Source organism: Python bivittatus, unplaced genomic scaffold (assembly GCF_059951505.1).
Source record: "Python bivittatus isolate LINGU-HERP-01145 unplaced genomic scaffold, Pbiv_v1 ctg000480_np1212, whole genome shotgun sequence".
In the NCBI taxonomy this organism is placed as follows: domain Eukaryota; kingdom Metazoa; phylum Chordata; class Lepidosauria; order Squamata; family Pythonidae; genus Python; species Python bivittatus.
In genome coordinates, this window is record NW_028277075.1 from 34083632 (window position 1) to 34110490 (window position 26859).

A 26859-nucleotide genomic window follows, 5' to 3' on the forward strand; every position below is an offset into this window, starting at 1 on the left:
ACCTTCGCTGTCTCCTTCCTCCTGCTGCTGATGAGGCACGCCCAGCCTGGCTCTTCCTGAGACAGGTGCTAGTGACAAGGCATTCTTCCTGAGGCAGTGCACACCCTTCTCATGAGGCTTCCACAAGGGTAGCAGAGTGCAGGGTGGCCAAAAGGGCGGAAATGTGGGGGGGACATAGGTGGGGGGGGGAGTTGAAGCACCACTGCAGTTGTAAGCGCGGGCTGGCTGGCAAGCACCCGGATTTTGATCACATGACCATGGGGGCACTGCAATGGCTGTAGCTGTGGAGACTGGGTGTAACTAGCATTCATTCAGCACTGCTGTAACTTCGAATGGTCGCTGAACAAATGGCTGTTAACCAAGTACTACCTGTAGCTAATGAGAGAATTGGGAAACCCTCCTGAACAGTGTAGCATGGGGCACAGAAGTTCCCCTTGCTCCTCCGTCTCAGGATCCCCCTGATTGAGCTTAGGCATTTTGAGGCTCAGTTTTGCTGATTATGGGCAGGGCAGTGCCAGAAATCACTCAGGGACGTGAGTCGGCATCTAAGGGGCCACACATGGCCAGTGGGTGGCAGGTGTGGGAAGGATGTGCACCTTTAGAATGGAAAATAATTCAAAATCAAGCTCTTGCACCATCCATTTTGGCTGTTCTTACTTTAAACTGCTAGCATGGAGGACTGGCATTTGGATAAGATACTGGTGCTTTCTCTTAGTTCTCAGTTGTTTGAAAAAGACTTTTAGGTTTCTAAATGCCCTGGAAAGTACTTGCTGGTAAGAAATGTCAGGTATTGGTAAGATTAAACCCACCCACTGCAGTCTGTTAATTCTCCATTACAAGCCAATCCCACACCTCCACAAATATGGGTTTGGGAAGAAGAATTTGCCATTGTAATTTCTACTTCTACCCCTAAGGTAAAGTCTTAATATCTCACAGAAATCTTTTTTTCTGAATGATCAGTATTAGCCTATTAAAAACAAAGGGCATGTTTACTTATCACATCAGACCCAACACCACAGATATTAACAAAAAGAATATAACCTCAGGCCCAGCTTTCTGGTAAATTGCCCACAGCAGTCCTATCCAGCAGGATAAATTACAGCTGTAAGGGTTGCTGACAACAAAACAAGTTGTATTAAAGAAAAGAACCTCCAACTGGATCTGCAGAGTCATCTTGGGCTTGGAAATCTCAACTTCTGTGCAGTATTGCCATTGATTACACAATTTCTGAACATGACTGAAAGGTTCTGTAACCAGCTCTCTTGAGCAGACGGCCAAACGAAGTATGGGATATCACAAAACAGACAGGACAGAGCAATTTGACAGCCCTCCCCAACTCTGACACTTCCATGAACAATCTTCATCAGAAGCATAAGACTGTTAATAAGACAATGCTTCTTTGTTTCCCCTGTTCTATACTTTCATCTGCAGATCCCACTGGGCTATTTTCCAGTTAGTTGCGAACCAAAAGCAAATCTAACCAGGTCCTACCACTTTAAACTATTGCCAGATAACATTTTAAACTCACATAGGCTTAAATTTCTAAGTTGCCATCAAAGAGGTAGATTTTAAAAAAACATTATTGAGAGTATAATTGCAGATAAATCCAGGAAGGATGTTTATTAAATGAGTGAAATTGCAGTCTTCCATAATATGGTACCCTCCTGATGAAATGGGTACTGCAAATTCCATCATTCCCAGTTGGCTGGGAAACATGGGAGGTGCGGTTAAACTAATTTAGTGGACATCTTACTGGGAAAAATTATAGTAATGTGTTCTTCATGATTAACAGCAAGGATGCAACCCTAAGGCTGCATCAGCCTTTGGCTGAACTTCAAAAGCTCTTTATCCCTGACCAATTCATACCTCTGGCAAAAGCAGCCATTTCCTGCCCCAGCAGTCTGTTGGGTGAAGAAACAGAGAATGAGGTTGCCATTAAAAGACAAAAAATATCAGAAAGAAAAAAAGAAGCCTCTTTTATTCTTTGGGAAATGAAGCCCCTGAGGAAGGGAGGGAGGGAGGGAGAATTTTAGTGACCCATTTCAGTTGGGTTTCAGTCTGAGTATAGTACTAAGCACTGATTGCAGTTATGGATGACCAATGGTAGCCCTTCTTGATTTCTTGGTGGCCTTTGATACCACAAATCATGGTATCCTTCTGGACTGGCTCAGGGGTTTAAGAGTGGTGAGCATATTGTTCCAGTTGGTGCTGGTATGGAAGGAGAGATCCAGACCTACATACCTGCTGTGGGTGGTCTCTCAGGGTTCTATTCTTTCCCTGCTACTATTCAACATCTATATAAAGCTGTTGGGTGAGGTCATCTACCAATATGGTGTTAGGTATCATCAACATACCAGCTTTAGATATCAACCCTAGGCTGACCAAGCAATGCCATCAAAATTCTGTCTCAATGTCTGGAATCTGAATGGGGAAGAATAGGCTCAGGGTCAAATTTAGCAAAACTGAGTGGCTGTGAATTTGGAGGCTACCTGGATCTGGAAGGTCCACCAATAATTCTGGATAATATCACACTTCCTCAGACAGAACTGGTTTGTTTGTTGATGCTTGTCTTTTGGGATTGTATAGTTGAACGTGCAAATTATCTTCAACTTTCAGTAATGAAAATCAAGGAGCACAATGAAAAAATGGGGTACAATTAAATATAAAGAAGACCAAACAATGGGAACAGGTACAGTAACCAGCCTTAGAGCTGACAATGTAGTCGCTGAAGTGACGGATAGCTTCTGTCTTGTAGGATTCACTATCAATAGTAAATTAACTAGCAGTCAAGAAATATGCCACAGACTAGCACTTGGTAAGATAGCAATGAAGGCCTTGAAAACAATATTCAGATGCCATGATGTGTCTATATCTACAAAGATCAGAATCATGCAGGCTTTTTTTTTTCCTGTGACACTATGAAAGCAAAGTTTGGAGTTGGAAGAAGCAGGATAGAAAAAGTATTGATGCTTTTGAACACTGGTACTGGAGAAGACTTAAGAATACCATAGTGAATAAAACAAACAAATGGATAATTGAACAAATAAATCCAGAATTCTCCCTTGAGCCACAGATGAATAGGCTCAAATTATCATATTTTGGCCCTGTTATACAAAGATCCAGGTCCTTAAAGAAGTCCATAATGCTGGGAAAAGTGGAAGCAAACTAACAAGGCGGATAAACTGGATTACAGTGGCAATGGTGCACTACTGGGGACAGGTCATCTTGGAGAAAGTCAATCTCTCTAGTCGCTAAGACTCTAACTTGATGGCACATAATCAATCAATGAATGACAATTTATTTTCCTCTGTGAAAGTCCACAACTCTTTTTTTCCCTCAGTGTTACAATTTCTTCAGGGAAGAAGAAATGAATTTTGTTCTACAACATAATCCTAAGGAAATGTCCCTGCTTGATCTCATCTCTCCCCTCCCCACTAGGGGAATGCATAGACTAATTTTGTACTAATTTAAATCCTTCATCAACCTGGGTGCTCACTGAGCAAACATCACTGCTTTTCAGACTCACAGAGTTATTTAACTCTACACCTGTAAGTTGTAAAACACATAAACTCCAAATTGTACTAGCATACATAGAAAGTATTTTTCACCACCACTGAATGTCACTTCACCCCAGATATTCAGCCAGAATCCTCAAAACCATATTCATTGGTAACCACTAGCACTGGTGCTGCAGAGCTTCCTAGTCCAGGAGATTCCTTTAATAAGAGGCCCAGTTTATCACATCTGGAAGCAAATGAAGCCCTTGCATATAGGTAGTCCTCACTTACCTACCGCAATTGGGACTGGCAACTCTGTTGCTAAGCGATGCGGTTGTAAAGTGAAAAATCACATGACTGCACCCGACTTACGATGGTAGTTCTTCAGTTCTGGCTGTGGTTGTTAAGTGAATCATCATGGGTCATTAAGCATGATGTCATGTGACTGTGACTTGGGATTTCCTGCCAGCTTCCCCATTGACTTTGCTTGTTGGAAGCTGGCTGTGAAGGTTGCAAATAGCAATCACATGACTGTGGGACACTGTGAGTGTTGTAAATCTGTGCCAGTTGCCAAGTGCCTGAATTGCAATCACGTGACTGCGGGGATGCTGCAAGTGGTAAGTAACTCTGCCATTGTAACTCTGAATGGTTGCTGAATGAACGATCAGTAAGCAAGGACTACCTGTATTATCCTCTAGAGCAGAGTCCCTAAACTTTTTCCCATTACAACTTCCTTTAGTGTAACCTTAATGTACACACCTCTCCTAAAAATCCAAACACCAAACTGAACATAGATGAACAATGAAAACAATACAATGGAACTTTGGGAAAGGTGGATTTATTGTAACAATGTAACTAAAAGGTTCTTCACACCTCCCCTGGACTGTCTTCACCTCCCCAAGGGAAAGACAACTCACAGTCTGGGAAACCTTGCTCTAGGGTGAGATATCCCCAAACCAGTAAGTCCAAAGTTTAACATTACCTTTCTCCGCTATTTACCTCTAAAGAAAAGTCGAATGAGATATCTGAGTCTGTGTCCCATTTATTTTTAGGTCAGCGTCCAGGAGTTTAGCAGCAATGGCTTCTACGCACAGACGCGTGGAATTATAGCCCTGGACTTCTAAATAAAGAAATAAAGGAGCACGATCAGGGCAGGCAGAAGGGCGGACTTCCAAAGGTAGCATTTACCGAGAAAGACAACGGGCATCGACCACTGTCAGCGGTCACTCTTATTACAGCTGGAGCTATTATTGCTTCACGTTTAGCACAGGGCGCCACCAAGCCACGTGCCGGGCGCTGTAGGATGTGCTGCGAAGTGAGAGAGGACTTCTATTTTTACGGTAAGGTCTCTCGGGGACAAGAGACTTCCTCTACCAGCCTCTGGTATCCCCCTCCAGGCCGTTCCCCACATGTCCTCTCCCACGGGGAATGCCTTATTGGACACCTGCTGTGCATCCGCTCCAAAACGGGGCAAGGGGCGTCGCCGGCACACACCCCACCGCAGCCCTCTCCCGGGTTAATTGCCGCCGAGCACTTTCCTTCGCCCATCTTGCAAAAGCGAAATCTGCTGGCTTCGGCACTGTTTTGACTCTTTCGCCGGCAAGCCAAAGACAGCCACACCTGAAAAGGAGCCGCGCCAAGCGCCGACAGACGGCAGAGCTGAGCTGGTAAGGCGCAATACCTCGGCGCCGTGCAGTGGAAGTCTGTGGCCCCGCGCAATACTCACACCTGGCAGTGGCGTGCTGCTGCCACGACGGCGCGCACCTTCCCTCCAGCCCTTCTAAAATTTCCTCCGCCGCCGCCGCCGCCAGCAAGCCGGCGCCGGCTAGTCTGAGCCTCTCAACGCTCGGCTCGTTCTCCCTCTCGCTGTTTTGCTCAGGGCTCGATTGGTTTCGCTCGCGCCAGCTTCGGAGCAGGTGTTACGCAGGCGCAGAGGTCGCCGAGCAGAACCAGGAGAGGGAGGGGCCGGGGGTGTGTCTGACAGCAAAGTACAAACCGGAAGTTTGTGCGCAGGCGCAATGAGGGGGTGTGCGTGCGTCGGTCTTCTAGGGCAGCCATGGCTGGGTCCGCGGCGGGGCTCGTGGGGAGGTTGCGGCATTTGTGTTACCGGTATCAGGACTACGTGAAACGGCATCCGGCGGCCACTGCTCAGCTGGAGAGCACCGTGCGCGGCCTGTCTTACTTGCTGCCAGGTAGGAGGGACGGGCAGGAGCCTGAGAGTAAATGCAGATGCCCGGGGAAGCTTTCTGTACAGTACCCACAGGCTGTCATACGAAAAGGTTGCTGAGCGTGTGTTTTGCTTCCCTCGCACCCCAGATAGAGCGCAAACTCAGTATTTGTATCAGCCCGGTAACAGGCAGAAGTCTGGTAGGTGAAGCTTTTTTAATCCTGGAATTCCAGGGTTGGAAAAAGCCTTACCTGTTGGATTTCTACCTGCGGTGCTTTTAAAAATGCACAGGAAGCTTGCCAGGACAAAAGGTGCCAACCACAGACGACAGAAAAAAACAGTACTGCCGTCCTTGTCTTAAATCTTTCAGTTGGCCCTGCATTTGGAGCAAAAAGGATTTGCTGCTCTTTTTAAATTACTTTTCCTTTTAATCAGTTACAGAGCTTGATCTCGATTTTAGGTAGCTGTTTATTTCTCTGTCCTCTGCTATTATGGATGTGTTAAATGCCTGCAGCCCAATGCTGTGGAAATTGCAGGTTTCAGTCTCTAATTTCACAACCTATTTGGAAATTGGATTGGATTGTGCTCGGTGCTGCTGGACAGGTCTGGTCTCTCAATGACTGTGGTCATAGCCCTGAGGTTTAGTTTCTTTCCATTCCACATGAAGGGTCTTCCTACATCAAACCAGAATCAATCTAAGCAGCACTTCATTCAGAAGATTATAAAATCAAGATTGTTCCCATTTGTTGTTCCATTATCTAATCTTTTGAAGTACAATATATAACTTTTGAACAAGGAGGTTGTGTTTATTATAATTAACATTAATGACAATTCTTATATTGTCTTAAGCAGCTTTTTAGAAATCATCTGAGTGGCAGTAAAGTCCATAAACTGTGCATTGTTTGAAAAAGTGCTGCTTTTTACCTTGACTCTACTGCCAACTGATTTCTGTGGGACTACTAAGTTCTATTACTTTGAGGTGCAGGTGGAAAATACATAATATCTCTGCTTCATATGTGTTGATGTGTGTCTGTAATTATTTTATAGTTTTTATCATGATCCCACTTGCTTACTCTCCCCCTCAAACAATAAACTTCAAGTGAAATAACTTCAAAATGTTGGCCTTATAGTACTTTTATTCTTTTCATGTTCTCATTTGCTATCTTTTTGAGCTCTAAAGTGCCTTTTTGAAGCTGGGTAATTAGAATTGTACATAATATTCCTGATGTGAAAGTACCATTAATTTTTTGTTACTTTGTTACATTGTGACTCTTGCTATTTTCTTTTGGTTTCTCCCTCTACCCATAATAATACAAACATGATTTTCATCCTGTTTAACTATTCAGCAAAGTCTCCAGACCTTTTCTTTAGATAGTTGCAACCAGTTCATATTTAACAGTAAAAATGTAAAACTGGTGCATTTTTAAAATCCAGTCTTTTTTAGAATAGAAGTGAATCTGAACAAGAAAAAAAATTAATGCCATGAGTTTTTTGGTCATTGTTCATCAAGGAAACCATTGCTTTTAAACTATTTCTGATTATATTGATCCATACTATCTTTGTTATATGTTGTATGATATATGTTAGGTGCAGTGTAAAATGTAAGACTTACACTTCAAAAATATTATGGCAGAAAGGAAAGCATGAACGACTCATCTGTTACCAGCCTATGGAAAATATATGTTTCCCATTGTAGATGAACCTGTTGTACTACTTTGAATTAATTAACAGCATATATAATTCAGGATAGATGTGGGAAATTTAAATCTCTGGGGCGGATGTGTAATACACTGGCTTCATTGTGTAACTGTAGTTTCACAGCTACTCCCTCAAAACTCCTCCGTTGACTGTTCTCAGGGGTGTTTGAATAGTGGCTCAGATTTCATCTGTACTTATTTTTACAGGTCGATTTTCTGACTCTCATGAGCTGTCCGAACTGGGTAAGTAGAATTTCTGTGAGGTTCTAAAATAGTAAAATATCATTGGGTTCTCTCAGAAGTCCATGTGGAGTTGTCTTAGGGGGGAAAAAAGATAAATGCGTATTGCATGTCCCAGGTTATTAGGTAACATCTAAAAGTTTTAATATAGAATATAGATTTTGACTTGAGAAATTCATTTTCTAGCTCACAGCTAGATTGGCCACAAGGTTAATGCACCTCCAGCACCCTGAGATCACACTGCTAAATTTGGTGCCAACATATAACTTTTGGTGGGACAATTTTTGGTTTCGCTCCCTGCAAAATCATTAAGGTGGAAAAGAAGCAGGAGACTTCTGGGAGACAATGTGCTCTCATTTCCACTTTTAACGTGCGCCCCAAACATCATAATGGTCAAAACTTGTACTACCAAAATTCAGCTATTTCAGTGCTGATATTTGATAGCACAATTTGAATTTTAGGGGTTAGGGTTCTCTATACGATACTAGGGCTCCATCATTCCCAGTTTGCATGACTACAGATCATACTGATCAAAGTTGATATATATTGTACTCCAACACATCTTAAGAGCGCTAGCTTGGAGAAGGCTGTCTTAAATAAATTATCTATGCACTAAAAAAATAAATCCTTTGAGTCAAGTTTGACCCCTGGTGACTATATGAATATAATTTCATTGTATGGTAGTGGTTTGTCAGTTTTACTTCCAGGATGTTTTTTAACTTCCCAGTCTAGCCTATAACTCCAATATATTCTGGAGGCCTTTCATCCAAATGTTAACCAGACCTAATCCTACTTAGCTTCCAAGCACAGACAAAGTCAGCCAACTGTTTAATAAAATATTAATTTAATTTAGCAGAGCTCTAAGAAATTCACATTGTCAATAAGAAAAAGCTTAAAAGAAAATTGCAAGAAATTTTATCATTTTTGAAGATGTTCATAATCTTATATATAAATCCATATTTATATGAGCATTCCTAGGACTGTCTGACCTCATTCTTTATCCAACTTTGGTGGATGTATCAGTTTAATAAGCAGCAGCCCCTTCATGCTCCTTTTATGATGGGCTCAAAACGGTGGTTGTTTTTCTGTTAAAGATAATTTTTCATTTTGTCTCTGAAGTTATTAAATCACCTTCAAAATATGGCTTACTTGGGTTGCCCTGAAGCCATTAATCTCAGTTTCCAAGAACTGTAATAACTGAAGATTTCTTGGTTTATTCATTTAATCATACAAAACAACCCTAAACTTAATCTTAACCCTTAAGGTTGCTTCATATTTAAGTCATGATGCAATCATTTGAATGTAGCCAATATCTGAACATAGGCTAGAAAGTTGAGAAGTAGACAGTTTCAAGATAGCATTAGCTGACTTCTTTCAATGTGATGGGCACAGTGAGAAATGCGTATGCTTGGACAATTATATTTCTAAAAGAATGAAATCACAACATCTTCATTTCCTTGCTACACAACTATCTAGCACTGTATAATCTGTTCATCTATGTTTTCTTGAGAATGTAAAACTTTGCCTTCCTGTAAGAAGGATTTTTCTTGTCCTCTGCAAAAACTCTAGAGTCTCTGTGTTCCTCAGTCCTTGGTTGCTTTTGTTTGATGTAGCCTAGAATAAGACATCAGTCTGAGTCTCTTGGCCTGTGATTTATGGATTTTGTTTTCCATGGTGAATTTCACAAGTATTAAGCATATTATTGTTTACCAAATATCATGAGGCATATCTTTAAATTATCTTTAAAATTTCTGTTAGTATTTTTTTTTGTTTCAGGATGATTGTGAGATTGATTTTTATTTTTATTTCTTAGGCTATTTATATCTGATCTATATTAATAGTTCTCAGGCTTGGATACAATCAATAAAACAATGTAACAAACAGTATAACAAATGTAATGAAAGCAGTATTGCACTAATTTGGCCCAGGCTGGGAACAGTGTCCCATAAATAGGTGCCACAACCAAAAAGACCTTCTCCCATGTCTATATAATCTTCTTCTCCTCATAGATAGAGGCAGAGAAGTGATCTGCTAGCAGATTTAACACTTGAAAGATCAAGGTCGCAAACAATCTATGGCTCTTTAGTTACTCCTACAAACCTGGTGAAATATTTTCCAAAACACATTTAGTCTTTCTTGAAATTCCAGTAAGGTTCTGTGGGGTCCAGATTTTGCTTGAGATTGCAATTTGGCTCCAGATGACATTCTAGAAATGTTTATACTCTTACATCTCAGAATCAATTATTAAAAGTATGGCCATTTTGAAAGGGAACTGTGAATTAATGTACTTTGTTCCTTTGCTTGGAGCCTTTGAAAGAAAGCCAAAATATTGTCTGTTTATGGACACCTGATGAAGACTCATTGTTGGGAAGAACTGCAGAAGTAACAACAGTAACTGATTTAAATACAATCTAGGTTTTGAAATAAAGTATTTTAAAGTCAGCGATCTGCTTCTTTTCCTGTTCATAAACAGTAGCTTTTTAATTTTTTTTTAAACCCCCCCCCCCGCCCCCAAATCTCATCTTCCCTTTCTCAGTGTATTCTGCCTCCGGTCTGCTGGTGCTACTCAATGACTGGATTCTTCGAAAGGAGCTGCAACAATCCCTTCCAGTGGTACGAATCTTTCCCAGGCCAAAGGAAGTTACTGTGAATGGTCTCTCTCTTGCATTTCGTTCATTTGAAACTTCTACCTTAATTAACTTCGGGTTGTTGACCTTTTTGCTTGCAAGCTTTAACATGATAGTTGATGAAAATTACAGTAGCGTTCAGGAATACTTTTGGTTTATGCTGTGAGGGTTATTCAAGCCCACCCCTTTCTTTTCCTGATGTACACAGTATTCTCCCTGACCTTCTGCAATGCTCTTTGTGTCATTTCTTCTTCTTTCTTCATTGAAATAAGGGGTAAAATAATAAGGCCCAAATCCTCATAGGTTTAGAGCAGCCTGCACAACTTATAGCGGGGAAAGGGCCCTATTGATAAATTAGAAACCGTTGCGAGCCATAAAAGAATACGTGGTGTGCCAATCAGCTGTTTGGCAGCTAGCGGAGCAGCAGCAACACCGGAGCTGGTGGGGGTGACGAGGCCGGGAGGTGTGGGAGGCGCTCGGCAGTGCATCTTTTGGGGTGGCGCTGAATTTATGGACTTTTTGAAAAACGCCAGTGGATCTCACGGGGGTCTTTGATGGGCTGCATGTTGTGCAGGCCAGATTTAGACTAATGAGAGAAGATGTGGAGGGGATCTGAGTTCTTGGAGACAAATGGCAATGAGAAAGCAGTGATGCTGCCCTTCTTTGCTGGGAGGGAAGAGGTTGTTTGTGGCTTCGCTTTTCCTCCTTGCGAAAGGGCTCAGAATTGCTGCCTTCCTCCTTTAGGCCACTGACAGTAAGAATGCACCAATATTAAGCAGCAGACTGGCTGGTAGGGACAGAGCAATCTGCAGTATGCAGAGATACAGCTCCCCAAATATTACCTGTCCCTGGGAGAACCTCTCCACATCCCCTGCAACGAAGCATGTAGGTCTCTGATGCTGTCAGGTGGCTGAAATGGGATGAGTCAAACTGAGCAGGAGTAGTTAAAGCTAAAAGACCCATGTACATCCCCAGCAGATCTTTGTGCCTTTGTCTGGAAGGGCCGGACCCATTACACCTCTCGGTCCTCACCACAGTTGTCTTTGTACAGCAGAAAGAATGTGTGGAGAGAGAAAGAGTAAAGTTAAGGGGCTAACTTTTCTAAGAATTACTGAATCTGATGCTTGCATGAAAGAAAGTTTTATTAAGAAAATAGCATTATGATAGTTACTTAGGTCTGTCTGCAGCTAAGAGCCTGTTGTGTGCTCTCCTCCATTATGAAAGAGAGCAACTACACAGGTCAGAGAAAGGGAAGAAATGCGAAAAAAGAGATGAGAGCCCTGAAAATACCAGTCTAATCAATAGGAGGCATGTTACATAGAGATACACAAGTAACTCTTCAGACAAGTAGAGGATGTAGAAATGCAGAGTCTGTCTGCTAACCATTTCTATGTCCACTGCCCCTAGTAACCAGTGGGTTTATAGATACAGAAAGCTGGTACATACAGCGTTGAATTCTAGCCCTTCTGAGAATTAAAAGAAGAATCGGGGTATTTCTGTACATTGAAGCTAGTCATCTTGAGTCATCTCACAGGCTTGCCTGCCTCTTCCTTTATAGTCACTTTCCCAGCAGAAACTGCTAACATGGCTGAGCGTTCTCGAATGCATGGAGGTCTTTGCCGAGATGGGAGCTGCCAAGGTGTGGGGTGAGAACGGCCGCTGGGCCACAATTGTCCTCATCCAGTTAACCAAGTGAGTGTTGAACATGGAGATGGGGAATCGGGCTGTTTGGCCCCTTATCAAAATACATTTGATTGGCAAGCAGAAGAAACAAGGCCTTTTTACTGGTTGATTCTAAGCATCTGTACCTCAAGTGCAGTAGTGATTGTATGGCACATATAATATAAGCTACATGTTTATGTTTTTTAGAAAAAGTTCAGAATAAGTTTGTGCTTATCAAATTGTCAAATCTACTTGATTTTTATTTGTGTTCAAAACAGTGTGCGGACTGTTCTGCGTGATAAGTGACTATGATTTTACAGTGGGGCAAAAAAGTATTTAGTCAGCCACCAATTGTGCAAGTTCTCCCACTTAAAAAGATATGAGAGGCCTGTAATTTTCATCATAGGTATACCTCAACTATGAGAGACAAAATAGGGAAAAAAATCCAGAAAATCACATTGTCTGATTTTTAAAGAATTTATTTGCAAATCATGGTGGAAAATAAGTATTTGGTCAATATCAAAAGTTCATCTCAATACTTTGTTATATATCCTTTGTTGGCAATGACAGAGGTCAAACGTTTTCTGTTAGTCTTCACAAGGTTTTCACACACTGTTGCTGGTATTTTGGCCCATTCCTCCATGCAGATCTCCTCTAGAGCAGTGATGTTTGGGGCTGTCGCTGGGCAACACGGACTTTCAACTCCCTCCAAAGGTTTTCCATGGGGTTGAGATCTGGAGATTGGCTAGGCCACTCCAGGACTTGAAATGCTTCTTACGAAGCCACTCCTTCATTGCCCGGGTGGTGTGTTTGGGATCATTGTCATGCTGAAAGACCCAGCCACGTTTCATCTTCAATGCCCTTGGAGATGGAAGGAGGTGTTCACTCAAAATCTCACGATACATGGCCCCATTCATTCTTTCCTTTACACGGATCAGTCGTCCTGGTCCCTTTGCAGAAAAACAGCCCCAAAGCATGATGTTTCCACCCCCATGCTTCACAGTAGGTATGGTGTTCTTTGGATGCAACTCAGCATTCTCTCTCCTCCAAACACGACGAGTTGAGTTTAGACCAAAACGTTCTACTTTGGTTTCATCTGACCATATGACATTCTCCCAATCCTCTTCTGGATCATCCAAATGCTCTCTAGCAAACTTCAGACGGGCCCGGACATGTACTGGCTTAAGCAGGGGGACACGTCTGGCACTGCAGGATTTGAGTCCCTGGCGGCGTAGTGTGTTACTGATGGTAGCCTTTGTTACTTTGGTCCCAGCTCTCTGCAGGTCATTCACTAGGTCCCCCCATGTGGTTCTGGGATTTTTGCTCACCGTTCTTGTGATCATTTTGACCCCACGGGGTGAGATCTTGCATGGAGCCCCAGATCGAGGGAGATTATCAGTGGTCTTGTATGTCTTCCATTTTCTACTTATTGCTCCCACAGTTGATTTTTTCACACCAAGCTGTTTGCCTATTGCAGATTCAGTCTTCCCAGCCTGGTGCAGGTCTACAATTTTGTTTCTGGTGTCCTTCAACAGCTCTTTGGTCTTAGCCATAGTGGAGTTTGGAGTGTGACTGTTTGAGGTTGTGGACAGGCGTCTTTTATACTGATAACAAGGTCAAACAGGTGCCATTACTACAGGTAACGAGTGGAGGACAGAGGAGCCTCTTAAAGAAGTAGTTACAGGTCTGTGAGAGCCAGACATCTTGCTTGTTTGTAGGTGACCAAATACTTATTTTCCACCATGATTTGCAAATAAATTCTTTAAAAATCAGACAATGTGATTTTCTGGATTTTTTTTCTCATTTTGTCTCTCATAGTTGAGGTATACCTATGATGAAAATTACAGGCCTCTCTCATCTTTTTAAGTGGGAGAACTTGCACAATTGGTGGCTGACTAAATACTTTTTTGCCCCACTGTATATAAGCCTCCAAATTTTCTTACACATCCATGTCAGCCCCAGACGGTTTCCAAAAAGGACCGCAGATGCAAAGATGCTGGAAGTGTCTGCCAGTACTTATGTGTGCTCCTTTAGCATCTTGATTGTGAAATTGCAGCACTCAGTGTGCCTTTGTTGCTTATAGCCATGCCTTGCTCTAACCCACAGAGCCATTTTGCGCCTCCTCCTCTTACTGTGGTACAAAGCTGGCATCCAGACGTCTCCTCCCATTGTACCACTAGACAGGAGACAATCACTGCATCAGAAAGGTGAGTCAAAAGCAATTTAGGTTAATCAGCATAACCAAGGGGATGGAGGATGTTCTGGATGCTGTTGAATTATTGTTGTGTCCTCCAGCCTTCCAAACAACTCGCACTTAGATAATATCAGCAAAAAATATTTTGTGGGTTTCGTGTATTACTCTGCACTAAACATTCATTTCCACTGATGCTGCATTCAGGCCTGAAATAAGTGCATTCATTTGTGCATATGCAAGGACCTGGGTATGGAAGGGAACATGATGGTTACGAAGATTATTCCACCTTTTTGCTATCACGTATTCTTCACTTGGAGGAAATTTAGAAATAAATAAAAGGGCTTATGTGAGATCAATTCTTAATAAAATGTCATTAGAGCAGTTTTATTCAGTCACCCAAAAAGACAGGAGCTGAATCTCAGTGCTCTGAAAAAGTAAGCATAGCCGCATTCTCACAGGCTCCCTTGTCAAGCCACTTCCAACTCTACTTTGCCATCCCCTTTTGAGGAGAAAAGACTCCACTACCTAAAAATGAGAGCGAGTGGCTAAGGGGATTCCTGTAAGCAATTTCTGAATAAATAGCCTAGGACTATATATTTGTGTTTATTTCTCATATTTGTATATGAGCTCACAGAGAGGATGCCTTGGAATTCTTTTTTTGCAGCACAGATGGGGAGGACTTCCAATGTCCCATTCTTCAAAGCAGAAATACTAGAAAGCTTGAGCAGCATTTTCTGGTGCCCTGCATAGGTTTTGTCTAGGCTCAGTGGTCTGCAGAGTTCTCCATTCCATTTGGAATGTCATGTATCCCCATCCCTATTCCTGACTGGGGAGGGATTGTGCTACCAGATCAAACTCCGTGTGCTTGGGAGGATTGTGCCCTGCTTTGATTGTGGTCTTACATACTTGTCCTTTGACAGCCCTGGAAGCCAGCTCGGTAGGGAAAGAGCAGATCTTCGTGGGGAAGCGCTCTAGTCGTGTAGTGAGGTCTCTCGAAAGCAGTAAGTATCATTCTAGCTTGCTTTTTCTGATGTAGCTTTTTAGGAGGCTATGCAAACTATTGGCCATTTATGACTTTTTCTGGCCAAACATCTTGCTGGTTGCTGATAAATATCCATGCAAGGCCATACTTTTATCTTAATTTCAGCCCCTTCCCTGCACTCTAGACATTGGGGTGAGCCTCAGCAACGAGAGGAAAAGCAGAACCGAAGAGCAGTGGAGAGCAACCAGCCACCAACGCCTTTGGGCATCCAGGAGACCATTGCTGAGTCCATCTTTGTTACCCGCCCATTGTTGCACTGTATCCTATTCTTGGCTTCAGTGGATCTTGCAGTCTGTTCTGTGTACCACTAGAGAGAGCTACAGCCTTAGTATAAATTGTCCTAGTTCAGAAGGGTGTTTGTTTCCAGGCAGGCTCTAGAGTGTGCTTCAGTCACTATTAGAGATATTACATTGTGAAGCAATAAGGAACAAAATGGTGTATAGATTTTAGGTATTTTTCAACCACATTTTAGGATAGATTACATAAAAGGATCTTGTACGTGCTCATTGAGAAATAAAATCCATTCTCTTTGGTGGAGCTGTCTCCCAGATGAATAAAGGTCACATATGTTAATCACATAGAAGCAAAATTAAGAATATGGCCAAAACTATAAGAGTTGCTGCACCCTATGCTAGCAAGGAGCATGAATCTTTATATTTGAGTTCTGGAAAATTGAAAAAAACAAACAAGGCAAATAGAAACTAAGGATTTCTGTTATAGAGAAGTAGCCTTATACAGACGTACTGTAGAATTATTAATTAGTGGTATGTTTGAATTTTAGCTACACTCTCTTAAGTTCTTTGAAAACATTGAACCCGTCAATCATTTACTACTTTCAGGCCTTGGAGTTGGGCAAGCAGGGTGCTCTGCTTGGCAACAAATTGAAGGCGATGCTAGGATGGTGCTGTTGTGTGGACCCTCTCCAGTGAGCAAGTGAGAGAAATAAGCAGGGAGATTGAAGGCCTTATCCCCTTTTAGTTGGGAATAAATCCCATTGAATTCATGTAGCAGTAGGAAGAAAATGGTTTCTTTAACAGCATTTCCAACGGTAAAGGGAGTTACACTCGTAGACAAACTCATACAAGCCATGCAGCTTGGCAGCATTGCAGATCTGACCACTGGCAATGGAGGGGGACAGGCTGAAGGGATTCTTCACTCAGGACAAAATTTGCTTAGGACTAATCCTGTAGGTGTCTTAAGTAAAAAAAAATTATCATACAGTTTGAATGAGCAACACCTTCTCTTTCAAAAAGATCATTCAGAAGAGAAAATATTTCATAGGATTTTTTAAAGTGCCTTTTAGTTTTTTTTAGTGGGAAAAAAATTGAAAATAGTTGTTGAGGGAGGGGGCAACAAAAGGGAATTGGACTTTTTCCCCCTAATTTGTTCAGGATTTTTCTGTTCCATGGTACCTCTCTATTCATTTTCATTCAATCTGTTCCCCTCAATGTCTTCTGTTATTTTGTCTTAACATTGATAACTCCTGTTATAATTCAGCTCCTGTAGTCAGCCTGGATTTGAGATTTCCTGTGCTGTAGCTGGTTCTGTTGCCATAAATTTACCTTTTGCTTCTTTGTTCCTTAACATTTGTTTGAAGTATTGTGTTTAGGGGTGTGGGGACAAAAATCTTGGAAACCCTGGCTTCTGTCAGGCATCTTGGATATTGCAAGGTCAGTTTGGAGAAAAGCAGTTGTGGTTAAGTTTTATTTTTATCTCTTCTTATTTTACATCATAAATTTTCATTTCCACTTAATGGTACCTTTGATCCCAGCTGAGAGAGAAGCTGCACTTCTTTGAGAGGCTGGAGAACTTTGTTTATTCAATTTAAAACCTGCTCTTCTTTTCAAGCAAGCACTCAAGGTAGCTAAATAAAATACAGAATATAAACATTTTTAAAAACTTAATGCTAAACTTAATTAATAATTAAAAGTTTGATGAAGGACATGGCACTTAGCTGCTCTTCTAAAAGCAGACAGAGAACTAAATGCAGCTTTTCTTTTTCTTCTTTTTTTTTTTTGGTAGTAGGTAGATTATTTCTTTTTTTATATTTTTGAGAAGATGGAAACTGTCTTACTTTGTAGCTCTGAAACTTTCATTATCAGAACTTATCCTTGAAATCTACAAATAGCAAACATATGTTTTGAACCATACAAACTTAGAAGGAAGGTTTTAGATCAAACAGCAAGGCTTGTGGCCTTGTTGCTCTCAAGCTATTAACTGGGAATGGAAGAAAGGCTCTCTTCTCCTTGAAAAAATTTGGGGTGATTGGGCTGGAATGCCCACAGTTGTATATAATACCTTTGAATTTCCTTGCATTTTCCCCCATAGCTTGAGTTTATTGAGTGATAAGAAAGATCTCAACAAACGTGAACGAATGGAGCTGAAACGCCGGACTATCTTGCTACTGTATTACCTGCTGAGATCTCCGTTCTATGACAGATACTCTGAGTAAGTCTGCCAGCTTCAACAGAGACAAAAGTCCTCTTCACTACCCCTATAAGGAAATATACAGGAAACTAATTTCTGCCTAATCCAGAGTTTCTCAAATTGAGATCACACATTTTTGGGTGGCCAGAAACATCAGAAGCTAGACAAGCAAGGTGCACCATATATATAGAGTACCTGTTCTGGGGAAGATGAGAAGGAAGGAAGCCATCCTTGGGCACCTTCTCAGAGTTGGAAGCAGAGTCTGGCCCCCAGCTCCCCACTTTGGGTAGCAACTGGAAAAGAGGATGCACGCACACAGCTGCTTCCCCTGCCATTGACAGCATGAGGGCTCAGGGTAGAAGGAGCAGCCACCACATGCTCCATCTGCACCTCCTCAGAAGGCCAGATGCCAGGTGCACCAGGAGAAGCCCCGTCCTCCCTGTGCATTGGCACTTCAGCTCTTTCCTTCAACGCTAGACACTCTCCTCCCAAACTCTTTCCCACTGCCAGCCACAGAAGTGGCAGGGCTCTTTAGGCACCTTAGAGGCTCCCAGAGCCTACACAGATGCCTTTCTCTCAAAGCAAAGTGCATCCAGTCTCTGCTTCAGAAAGCCCCTTTACTTCCTCCCATGGCAGGGTCCCCAGATTTGTCCTTAGGGATTAGGAGGGCTGCCCTAAGTTCCATTCCAAGAGTCACTATGGCTTGAATCTACTAGAAGAACTGACCAGGGGATGCAAAGCACCTCAGAGGAAGGCAAGTAGCAAATTCCCAGCCTCCAGATCTGCCTCATTTTCCTTGTGCCATTTCCTATCTTCTTTCAGCTTCTTTCCATCACTCCTTTCTTTTGTGTTCCCCTCCAAGATGCTTTCCCCATCCTCCTCCTTCACTCCCTGCTTGAAGGCTCTCCTTAAAGGAAGTGTGGCATTTCTAAGCAGGAACTTGCCAGGAAAGAACTGCGTCCAGGAGGGCAGAAACTCTGCCCACAGGCTGGCAACATGTGCTGCTTCTCAGGGCAGCTTTGCCAGCAGCCACTCCATCAGAGATCAGTTGGCCTCTCCAGGAGTGAAGTTTCTACAGCAGCTTTCCTCCCAGTCACCTTATGTCGGGTGTGTGGAGGAGTTCAAACGCCAGCATCTCCAACCATCTTATTTTGAGTGATGGGAATCTGGCGTATTGAAGTTTTAGAGCACAGCGCAACCCCCCTCCCCAATTGGAGAACATTTAGTTCTTTCAGCAGCTACTGATGCTCCTGTTGCTGTTGTTAGCACCATTATGACTATGATACTTCATGGGGATCTTGCACAAGCATTTATTATTTTAGGGAGCCATGGTTTGAGAACCCCTGGCCAAGGCAGAAACATAGAGGCCTTTGAAATCTGTGAGCTTGCTGTGGTTCAAGGGGCCATTTGTTCTTGGGAAAGAAGCCACTAACCTCTTTTTTTTCATATGCTCTTGTAGGGACAGGATCCTCCTCCTCCTGCGCCTGTTGGCAGATTATGTCCCTGGTGTTGGCCTAGTGACTCGTAAGTAGAAGCCTGCTGTGTTTGTTTTTTCACAGCAAGCTGTTATCAGTGAAGGGAATCAGGAGGATGGAGTCCCATCCTTTCTGTTTGTTTGTCTGAAGAATCTCTATTTATCGTATACTTAAATCAGGAGCAGTTGAAATACCTACAGATGAAGGCAGGGTTGGAAAAGTCGAGCTTGTTTGATGTTGCCACTGAGGAATTTGAAATGTCTCTTCACAATGTTCTGTTGACACTGAGACATTGGACTATTTTTCAGGCTTGCTTAGTGGAAGATGCCTGGTATCTTTGCAAAACCTTCTTTGCCGTTATCATGCCAATATCTCTGCAGCCAGGAGAGTCAAATGTTTTGGATCTGGCAGCTGGAAAATTCCATGCTATATGTAGAAATGCAGACAGTCACATGCATAAGAGCAGTGCATTTACATTCAGGCTTTTCCCCCCTTAAGCTATTACTTTTGTCAAGAAATTGGGCTGGGTAACAGGACCTAGTAACTTAGGGCTGTGGTAGGGATTTGTGACTTCCTTGACATTCCCATCACATCGCCTGCCAGCCTGCACTATGGGCTAATTTGGCTTAGGGGATTAAGAAGTGCTCTTGCATATTTAGCACTCAGTTAACTTGGTTCAGTTTAACCCTCTTTTTCTGTTGTGAGGGTTCTTGCCTAAACATACCCCCTGGTGTCTTTTTCCTCTACAGGGTAACTTATGGACTCTGGGAGGGAAGGGCATCGTGGATGCAAACTTTGGAAATTCACTTAGCAACTTGCTGCTTTACAATCTCTCTTTCTCTCTCCCCCCCCTCCCCCCCCAATTTCAGGACCTTTGATGGATTACTTGCCAGCCTGGCAGAAAATTTATTTCTACAATTGGGGCTGATCTGGCTTCAGCTTGGGCTATTACAACTAGAGAAGACTTGAGCTGAAAGCTTGTGCTGACAGAATGACTTTATATAGAGGAAAACGACAACAAGACTTGAAAAAAGGCAGCAACACATCTCTCTATGGCTTGTATTAATGGTTTTAGGGAGAAGAATAAGGCTTCTTCTGACTCTTTTTTTAAAAATGCCTTCCTGTGAGTACTACAAAGACTGGGCTTAAAATGTGTATGCTGTCTCCTTTTCTATTTGGTAATAACTGGTTTCAAAGCATGTGACTTGGGTCGGGGGGGGTGGCGGAACTCTTTTTGTAAGCATTTTGTACAGTTGTGGATTAATAAAGCCGGAGGACTGCAGTGGCTTTGGGCTAATTGGTCTGGTCTCTTGAACGTTCAGGCATGAACCACAGGAAGTAGCCTGATGGGAAGCAGAAGAATTTCAAAGCAACGCTAGGAGATGGACAAATGGGTGAAAGGTTGAATTGATTGTGCTGTCTCATTTCCGAAGAAATGAAAATTCCGCAAAAGCTCACGCTTGCCACCTCTTTGAATCTTAGGCTCAAGTTCAAAAATAAGTGGTCGCTGGTCTTTATGCAAACCAGTGTGCCTTTATCTCCACAAGGAGGGTTGTCTTTCTTAGTTAAGGGCCACACTCCTATATATGTCCAACTCAAGATTGTGACTGGAAAAAAACTGATTACCCCTTTGACCAGCTTAAGCAGCAGCTAAGTATATACTGTGGTTTTCCCTTGGCATCTCTCAGCTGGAGCTCGTAACACCAGATGCTGTGGCTTCTTGTCTTTCTTCTCTGTCAGTCTGCCAAAGTTCCTGCTCTTCCCTTAAAATGCTGTCTTTTAAGGGGATTTAATCTTCCCTTTTAAAATATTATGTTCCCATCTTGTGTGTTGCAAGGCTTTGCAGAAAAGCCAAGGTCTGAGGGGCTGACAAATGAGGTGAAAGACCTTGGCAAATTAGTCAGTTGGCCAATTGGTGGTTAGGTTTGCTGTAAATGAAATGTAATGGGACTAGAGTTGAGGCTTGGGTTAAATGAATTATAGTGGGTCCCCTAACAAGGAGTTGTCAAGTACCTAATTGCCCCAACTGTTCCTGTACCTCTACTCATGTTGTGGAACTGTATTCCTACTCAGTTCTTGTGGGTCTTGTGAAAGCTGCTTTTGCTGATGTGCCACAGGTTGAGTGATTTTTAAGGGAGATTGCTGTGATTTAAGATAATCCAAATCACCTTGAACTTTCAGTAAACAATACAGAGAATCTTCTGTTTGCAGTAAATATTTCTTTTTTAAAAAAGATGGCCATTATCTCTTTGTATCTGACAAAGGAACAGAAAACAGTCCTCTATCATAGACTGGTTACTACAGTTTTCAGTCAGCTTAGTAAAACCTGATGTATGAGAGTTTCTACATCTTGTAAAGTTTGCTAGTCTACATGTCTTGTAGTGTTAAATTCTAGTCTATCATCTTATTTTCCTTGTAATTGGTAGATTCTGTTTCTATTATCTCCTCAGCAAGAACTCTTTAGATCAGTGTATGAATGGTAATGTAGCTTGGTCACCTGTTGGATGTGCCCTCCAGCTAGGAATGATGAAAGTTATGGCCATATTTGATGGATCCAAGATGAATATTATTATTATGAAAAGCATTAGTTTTTCATCCTGCTAGGAGGCTCAAAGTAATGTATAATTTCAGACAATAACAGCAAAATCTCAACAAAATTAAAAACATCAGGTCCTTAAAACAAGCCAAATATGATTAAAATCCATTAAAGGCAAAACAGAATAGCCTGACTTCCTGTCTAAGGTTCAGTAGGAGTTGAATCAACCAAGGCTGTTTCTGCTTGAAAGGACCTTTTTCATCATCTTACCAATATAATGAGATAGGTCACATTATAGAGCTTCAGGTAAAGGTAATGGACAGACTTCCGTGGGAGGCTATCCCATATCCAAATCCTCAAATGCATATTTTAGGGATGTGTATATTGAAGCTAGCATCTTAGATAGGGTTAGGAAATAGAATGCCATGTAGTTGCTTCAAGACTTATGCTACATGGTGTCTAAAGTATTATTAGATTGCTGGATTTTGTAATTACCATAGTTTCCAAACAATTTTCAAGGGAAGCATGATGTAGAGAGTCTATCTACTATAAAGTGTACTATGTAGACTACAATTGTACATGCTATAGTAATCAAATCCCTATATTAATGGGAAGCATGTTCACCAGGTAAGTTCAATTCTTCAAAAATAATAAGACTCCAGATCCTAAACAAATAAATCAAAAAGGAGGTGGAATCAAGTAGGCTGCATAAACATAAAATACACGGATTCATTGCCTCATCTGTAGAGAATCAAAAATAAGGTTATCAATGGCTGTTTGCTGTGATGGCTATATATCTCTACTATTAGAGCAAGGTGCCTTTTGATACTCATTGCAAGGGAACATGACTGGAAGGATATCCCTGTACTCCACTCCTGCTGCTGTGTCTCCATTGACATTTGGCTGTCCACAATGAGAACAGAATGGTGGTTAGATGGGCCATTACCTGTGGCTTTACTTAGATTCATATATAGGTGACTTCAACAGGGAGGAAATGACAAAAGATGCAACAACACACAAAACCCATTATTTACATATTTGCATCAGTTGTCAAGAGAAATATGCATAGGTAGGATTGGCATCATGATGTCACCATGTGTATGTCATTCTTGCATCAATGTGTTTTGATACAGATGGTGCTGTATTCAGGTGGATAATGGCGTGTTTTCACCTTATGCAAGTACCTCATGAGGGAAGTATAAGTGATCCTTCCCCAAACTTAGTGCTATTGCACATGTATGGGTCTCTGTTCCCAGAATTCCTCAGCCACCAGGGCCATAGACTAGTTTTCTAGGAGTTTAAATCAACACATTTCCAGGACACCCAGATTAGGGAAGGCTCACACATATTTTTCTAGCAAAACCAACTGACCTCCTTTTGGAATAGAAGTTTTAAATGCCTATTAACCACTATAGGGTGGGGCTGAAGTTCTAGCTTACATTCAATGAAGAGAATTTTCATGTGATCAAATGATCTGATCCTTTTTTCTGTCCATGTTGGGGCATGTGTTGAATGATGCACTTGAACATCTTGGTATGAGCAATCAGCAATGAATGTATCTGCTGACTGGATTACATTATTGAATACATTGAATTATTGGAAGAAATGTCTTTTGCTACTAAATAAAATGGTGCTCAGACACCATTTTAAAGAGATTTCCTGCACAGGGGTAATTAAAATGTATTACAGCTGACTATGGGGAAGAAATGGAAGAGTAATGCTGGATTATAGACAAATTCTGAATACTGTTGATTTATGAATATTCATATATGGTTTGGAATGGTTTGTTACCGTGCTTGTGCCATTAACTACTGGGGAGAAGAATTTGGTAAGTATCACCTTTCTCAGGCTGACCCAATGATGGTAAATCTTTGTTTACAGAACTTCTTGCTCCTTCACAGGTCTCTGGTGCTGTTAAATTCACAAGAATGTTTATTTAAAAGTTGGGAAGCCTGCTTTGTATGATAATCTCTGCGCAGCCTTTCAACCAGTGTTTATCGATGGAAAGTGGGAGATGGGTCAGAGGTTCCCAAATCAAGCAAAAGTTGTAAAGATCAAACGGTTAATGGAGATAAGGATGGGCAACTGTAGCAAGTGGAACAAAGTACCTTTCTCTAAAATAGACTTCAGCCACGCGGTTGAAGCAGTGTCGAGTTTTGTGTGGGAGTGGGTGCCTGCTGTTGCTTTTTAAACTGACCTCTGTTCACTGCCCAGTACATGGAACTCAATGCTGCCCTGCGTTCTGTGCCTTTGTGACAACGCTGTGGCCTTTGAATGCTGCATTCAGTTCTGCCAAGGAGAGAAAAATACACCACGTATTTGTAGGCTGGATGGGACTCTTGATCCTGTTACTTTTGATGCAGAAATCACTGCCTGTGCAAAGTCTTCAAAGGTAACAGTTGCAGGTTCATGCTTCAGCTTTGATCCTACATACCTGATACTTATAGTTACGATGGAAAAGGAGCATTAATGGGCCATCTGGCTTGAAAACCATGTACTGGTGCCATCTTCCCCATTTGTACACATTTTCAGGAATATTTTACTCTTTTTAGTATTGACAGAATAAACTTTGCAAGTTCATTGTATGTTTAAGCTCAGCTTCAGTAAAAACCGAGAGGAAGAGGAATTCAAAGAATTGATTAATTAATTAATTGAAATTAACCACTATGTTGTGGTTCATATCTAACTGGGATGAGAGAATTGAGGCATGATAGACCTGTTAAGTTTCAGTGGTGGGTTTTGTGAGTTTTTTGGTATATTTTTTTCCCACCAAACACCTTGAGATAATACTCTATTTGAGAAAGTTGCAATTACATGATGTCACTGCATAACTGCGTATCGCGAGAAGTGTGAGAGATAGTGACAGTTCAGGGTGAGACATTTCATTCATTCACCACCAGTGTTCCTTTTTCTTCCCCATTTTATTTTCATCTTCCATTATGTTTTTGACATTGTGATCTTGCATACGAGAACTCTCTTATCTTTTAATCTTTCTGCAGTGTGTAGAAAATGGCGCTTTATAAATGTTTACTAATGAGCAATATTTGGACTGATGCAATCATGGAGTATGAAATTTGAAGGAAACACATCTTCCTAAAACAATTTAGACCATGGACTAGCTACTTTGTCTTTTTGGACAATTAACAGAGAGATTGGAATAGAAAGGAAAATGATATGGGAACTGCATAATAAGTATTCTTAGAGACTAAATTCATATTTTAAAAAATATAAATAATTTCATTCCAGGGATTATCTACAAAGATTAAGGATTATTACAACAAATTAGTTCCATGCATTAATTGTACATGCAGGCTTGAACCAATCACATACAGGCACAATAAAAGTGCATTCCAAAGTGCACCTGCAGTAAATAAACACTCAAGTTGAAAGAGTGCCAATGTGATTCCACACTGCCGAGGACATCTGATTTGCAGGTCTGGATCTAGCAAGCAATTGTTGCATGGAAGCTTGTGACTATGCACGCCTCTGACAGGAGGGAACAGAAGATGATTTCCTCTAAGGCAGTGTTGTCCAAACTTGGCCACTTTAAGATGAGTGGACTTCAACTCCCTGAATTCCCCAGCCAGCCATGCTGGCTGGGGAATTCTGGGAATTGAAGTCCACTCATCTTAAAGTGGTCAAGTTTGGACAACACTGCTCTAAGGATTTGCTCCTTCAGACCCCTATGTCTAATACCAATATGAGGAGGATTAGGGTTAAAATATGTTAATGAAGTATATTGATGACCTAGAATTCTGATCCATTAATTTGATTTTTACAGCATTTTAATATATTTATGGGCTTCAAGATATGTCATCTGGCTATGGAGCATTATTATAGCTACTGTTAAAATAGCAATTTAGGATTTAGTCCTTTGGTTATCTATCTGCCCATGAGATTTGTCAGAAGAAATGATGAGGAAATTGCCCTGCATGTATTTGTTTTTAAGCAGTAATCATAGCCCTTCCTGATCTTGTGTTCTCCTACGGCAGATTCAGTCGGTCTGTCCCAGAAGAATTCATTGCACCCTTGGAGCTACAGCAGAAACATTTTGGCTTAGTGGATGGTACGCACATATTAAGTCTAGTTCCTATTTCCTGGCATAAGGCATGGCTGTGGAGAGGCACATTACTACATCTCTTCCACATCAACCAGCAATGGCACTGTGGATAAGCTGCCCCAGGGCTGAGGGCCACATCCACACAGCTATTTTGCTGTGCTCCCCCCCCTTCCTGGAACCGGCACAAAATCATGCCACTGCCCCCACAACGTGCCCATGCCGCACATTAGGAATGGGTCTGTGTTACCCTGCTGTTCATACAGCTTAAACCAGTGTTTCTCAATCTCAGCTTCTTTAAGATGTGTGGACTTCAATTCCCATGCTGGCAGGGGGAATTCTGGGAGTTGAAGTCCACACATGAAAAGCTACCTCCAGTTGGCAAACAGAACACTGGTTACTCCATGCACCACCATTTTTGTCTTTTTCTTTTGTCTTTGAAACTGTGGGTCAGCCGGTCAACTGTTTGACCTATCAACCCCAAGTGGCAGCAAAGGAGGATTCCCCCCCACCATATCTCTTGGCTGCAATCTAGTGGTCATCCAGATTTGTGTAGCCAAGATACAGCCATTGTCTAAGGACAGTTTGAGAGTTTAAGAAAAGGATTAGCTGTGGGGATCAGTGTGGCAACTGTTCAATACCCTAAGAACATAACACAAGGTGAGGAAGCAAGAGACAGGGTTCCCCTGGGGAAAGAATTTCCTGTCAGGCAGGCTACAGAACCGAGTCCTTCCAATTACTGTACACTTTTCAATGCGTGCATTAATGGACTCGCTACTTGCAGAGCTTTGCATTCTTCAGGCCAATCAGTTGACCAGTCAACCAATCCATTACTAAAATAGGTAGCCGTGGAAGTTGGTGTCTCCCTTGCAGCCAAAAGAGGACTGAATTGGGCCTACACTTGTGTGGCTTAGTGCCTGCTTTTCATCTCTGGGGATGTATATCTATCATGATGAACTTTCCCATTCCTGCTGCTGCAGTATCTCATGAGGTTCTGTTTTCACAGATTATGGCCTTAGACCACACCATCCCAAATTCCAGATACGGAAACAACGTAAGGAATCAGAAACACTGCACAGAGCACATAAAAGCAAAAGGGATGAACCCAATTTTGAAGAATATTATTATGATGACCTCCTTTGAAAAATGACAAGAGGAACATCCTGTTTTGCATAGCCTTGTTTTGGCTGATAAAACAGCCACACACACAGAGCACCTCATAATGAAGGCAACACTTC

General features: G+C 41.9%; 3 protein-coding genes across 9 annotated transcripts in view; 2 read left to right on the forward strand and 1 right to left on the reverse strand.

Annotated features, from left to right (window-relative positions):
* The window catches only part of LARGE2 (LARGE xylosyl- and glucuronyltransferase 2), a 44999-nt gene extending 39591 nt beyond the window's left edge, over positions 1-5408 (reverse strand). For 2 of the 7 annotated variants that reach the window (XR_015797023.1, XM_025168423.2), the window contains exons 1-2: positions 5224-5407; positions 4497-4617 (exon numbers count right to left, since the gene is read on the reverse strand). The gene's annotated coding sequence lies outside the window, so the exon portion shown is untranslated. Of the gene's footprint in view, positions 1-4479 lie in introns of all 7 variants that reach the window. The other 5 variants (XM_088145731.1, XM_088145727.1, XM_088145730.1 and 2 more) reach the window with 5 other exon arrangements.
* Positions 5409-5516: 108 nt separating this feature from the next.
* PEX16 (peroxisomal biogenesis factor 16) lies at positions 5517-20310 on the forward strand. Its single transcript, XM_007431004.4, has 11 exons — positions 5517-5689; positions 7569-7604; positions 10138-10214; positions 11787-11920; positions 13997-14097; positions 15005-15085; positions 15232-15384; positions 16724-16796; positions 17455-17574; positions 19013-19077; positions 19898-20310. Exons 1-11 carry the CDS (start codon positions 5554-5556, stop codon positions 19954-19956), a joined length of 1035 nt encoding a protein of 344 aa, XP_007431066.1. The 5' UTR covers positions 5517-5553; the 3' UTR covers positions 19957-20310.
* Positions 20311-22720: 2410 nt separating this feature from the next.
* Positions 22721-26764, forward strand: FREY1 (Frey regulator of sperm-oocyte fusion 1). The gene is made up of 4 exons (XM_088145068.1): positions 22721-22744; positions 23688-23956; positions 25557-25630; positions 26628-26764. Exons 1-4 carry the CDS (start codon positions 22721-22723, stop codon positions 26762-26764), a joined length of 504 nt encoding a protein of 167 aa, XP_088001194.1.
* The last annotated feature ends 95 nt before the right edge of the window (positions 26765-26859 follow it).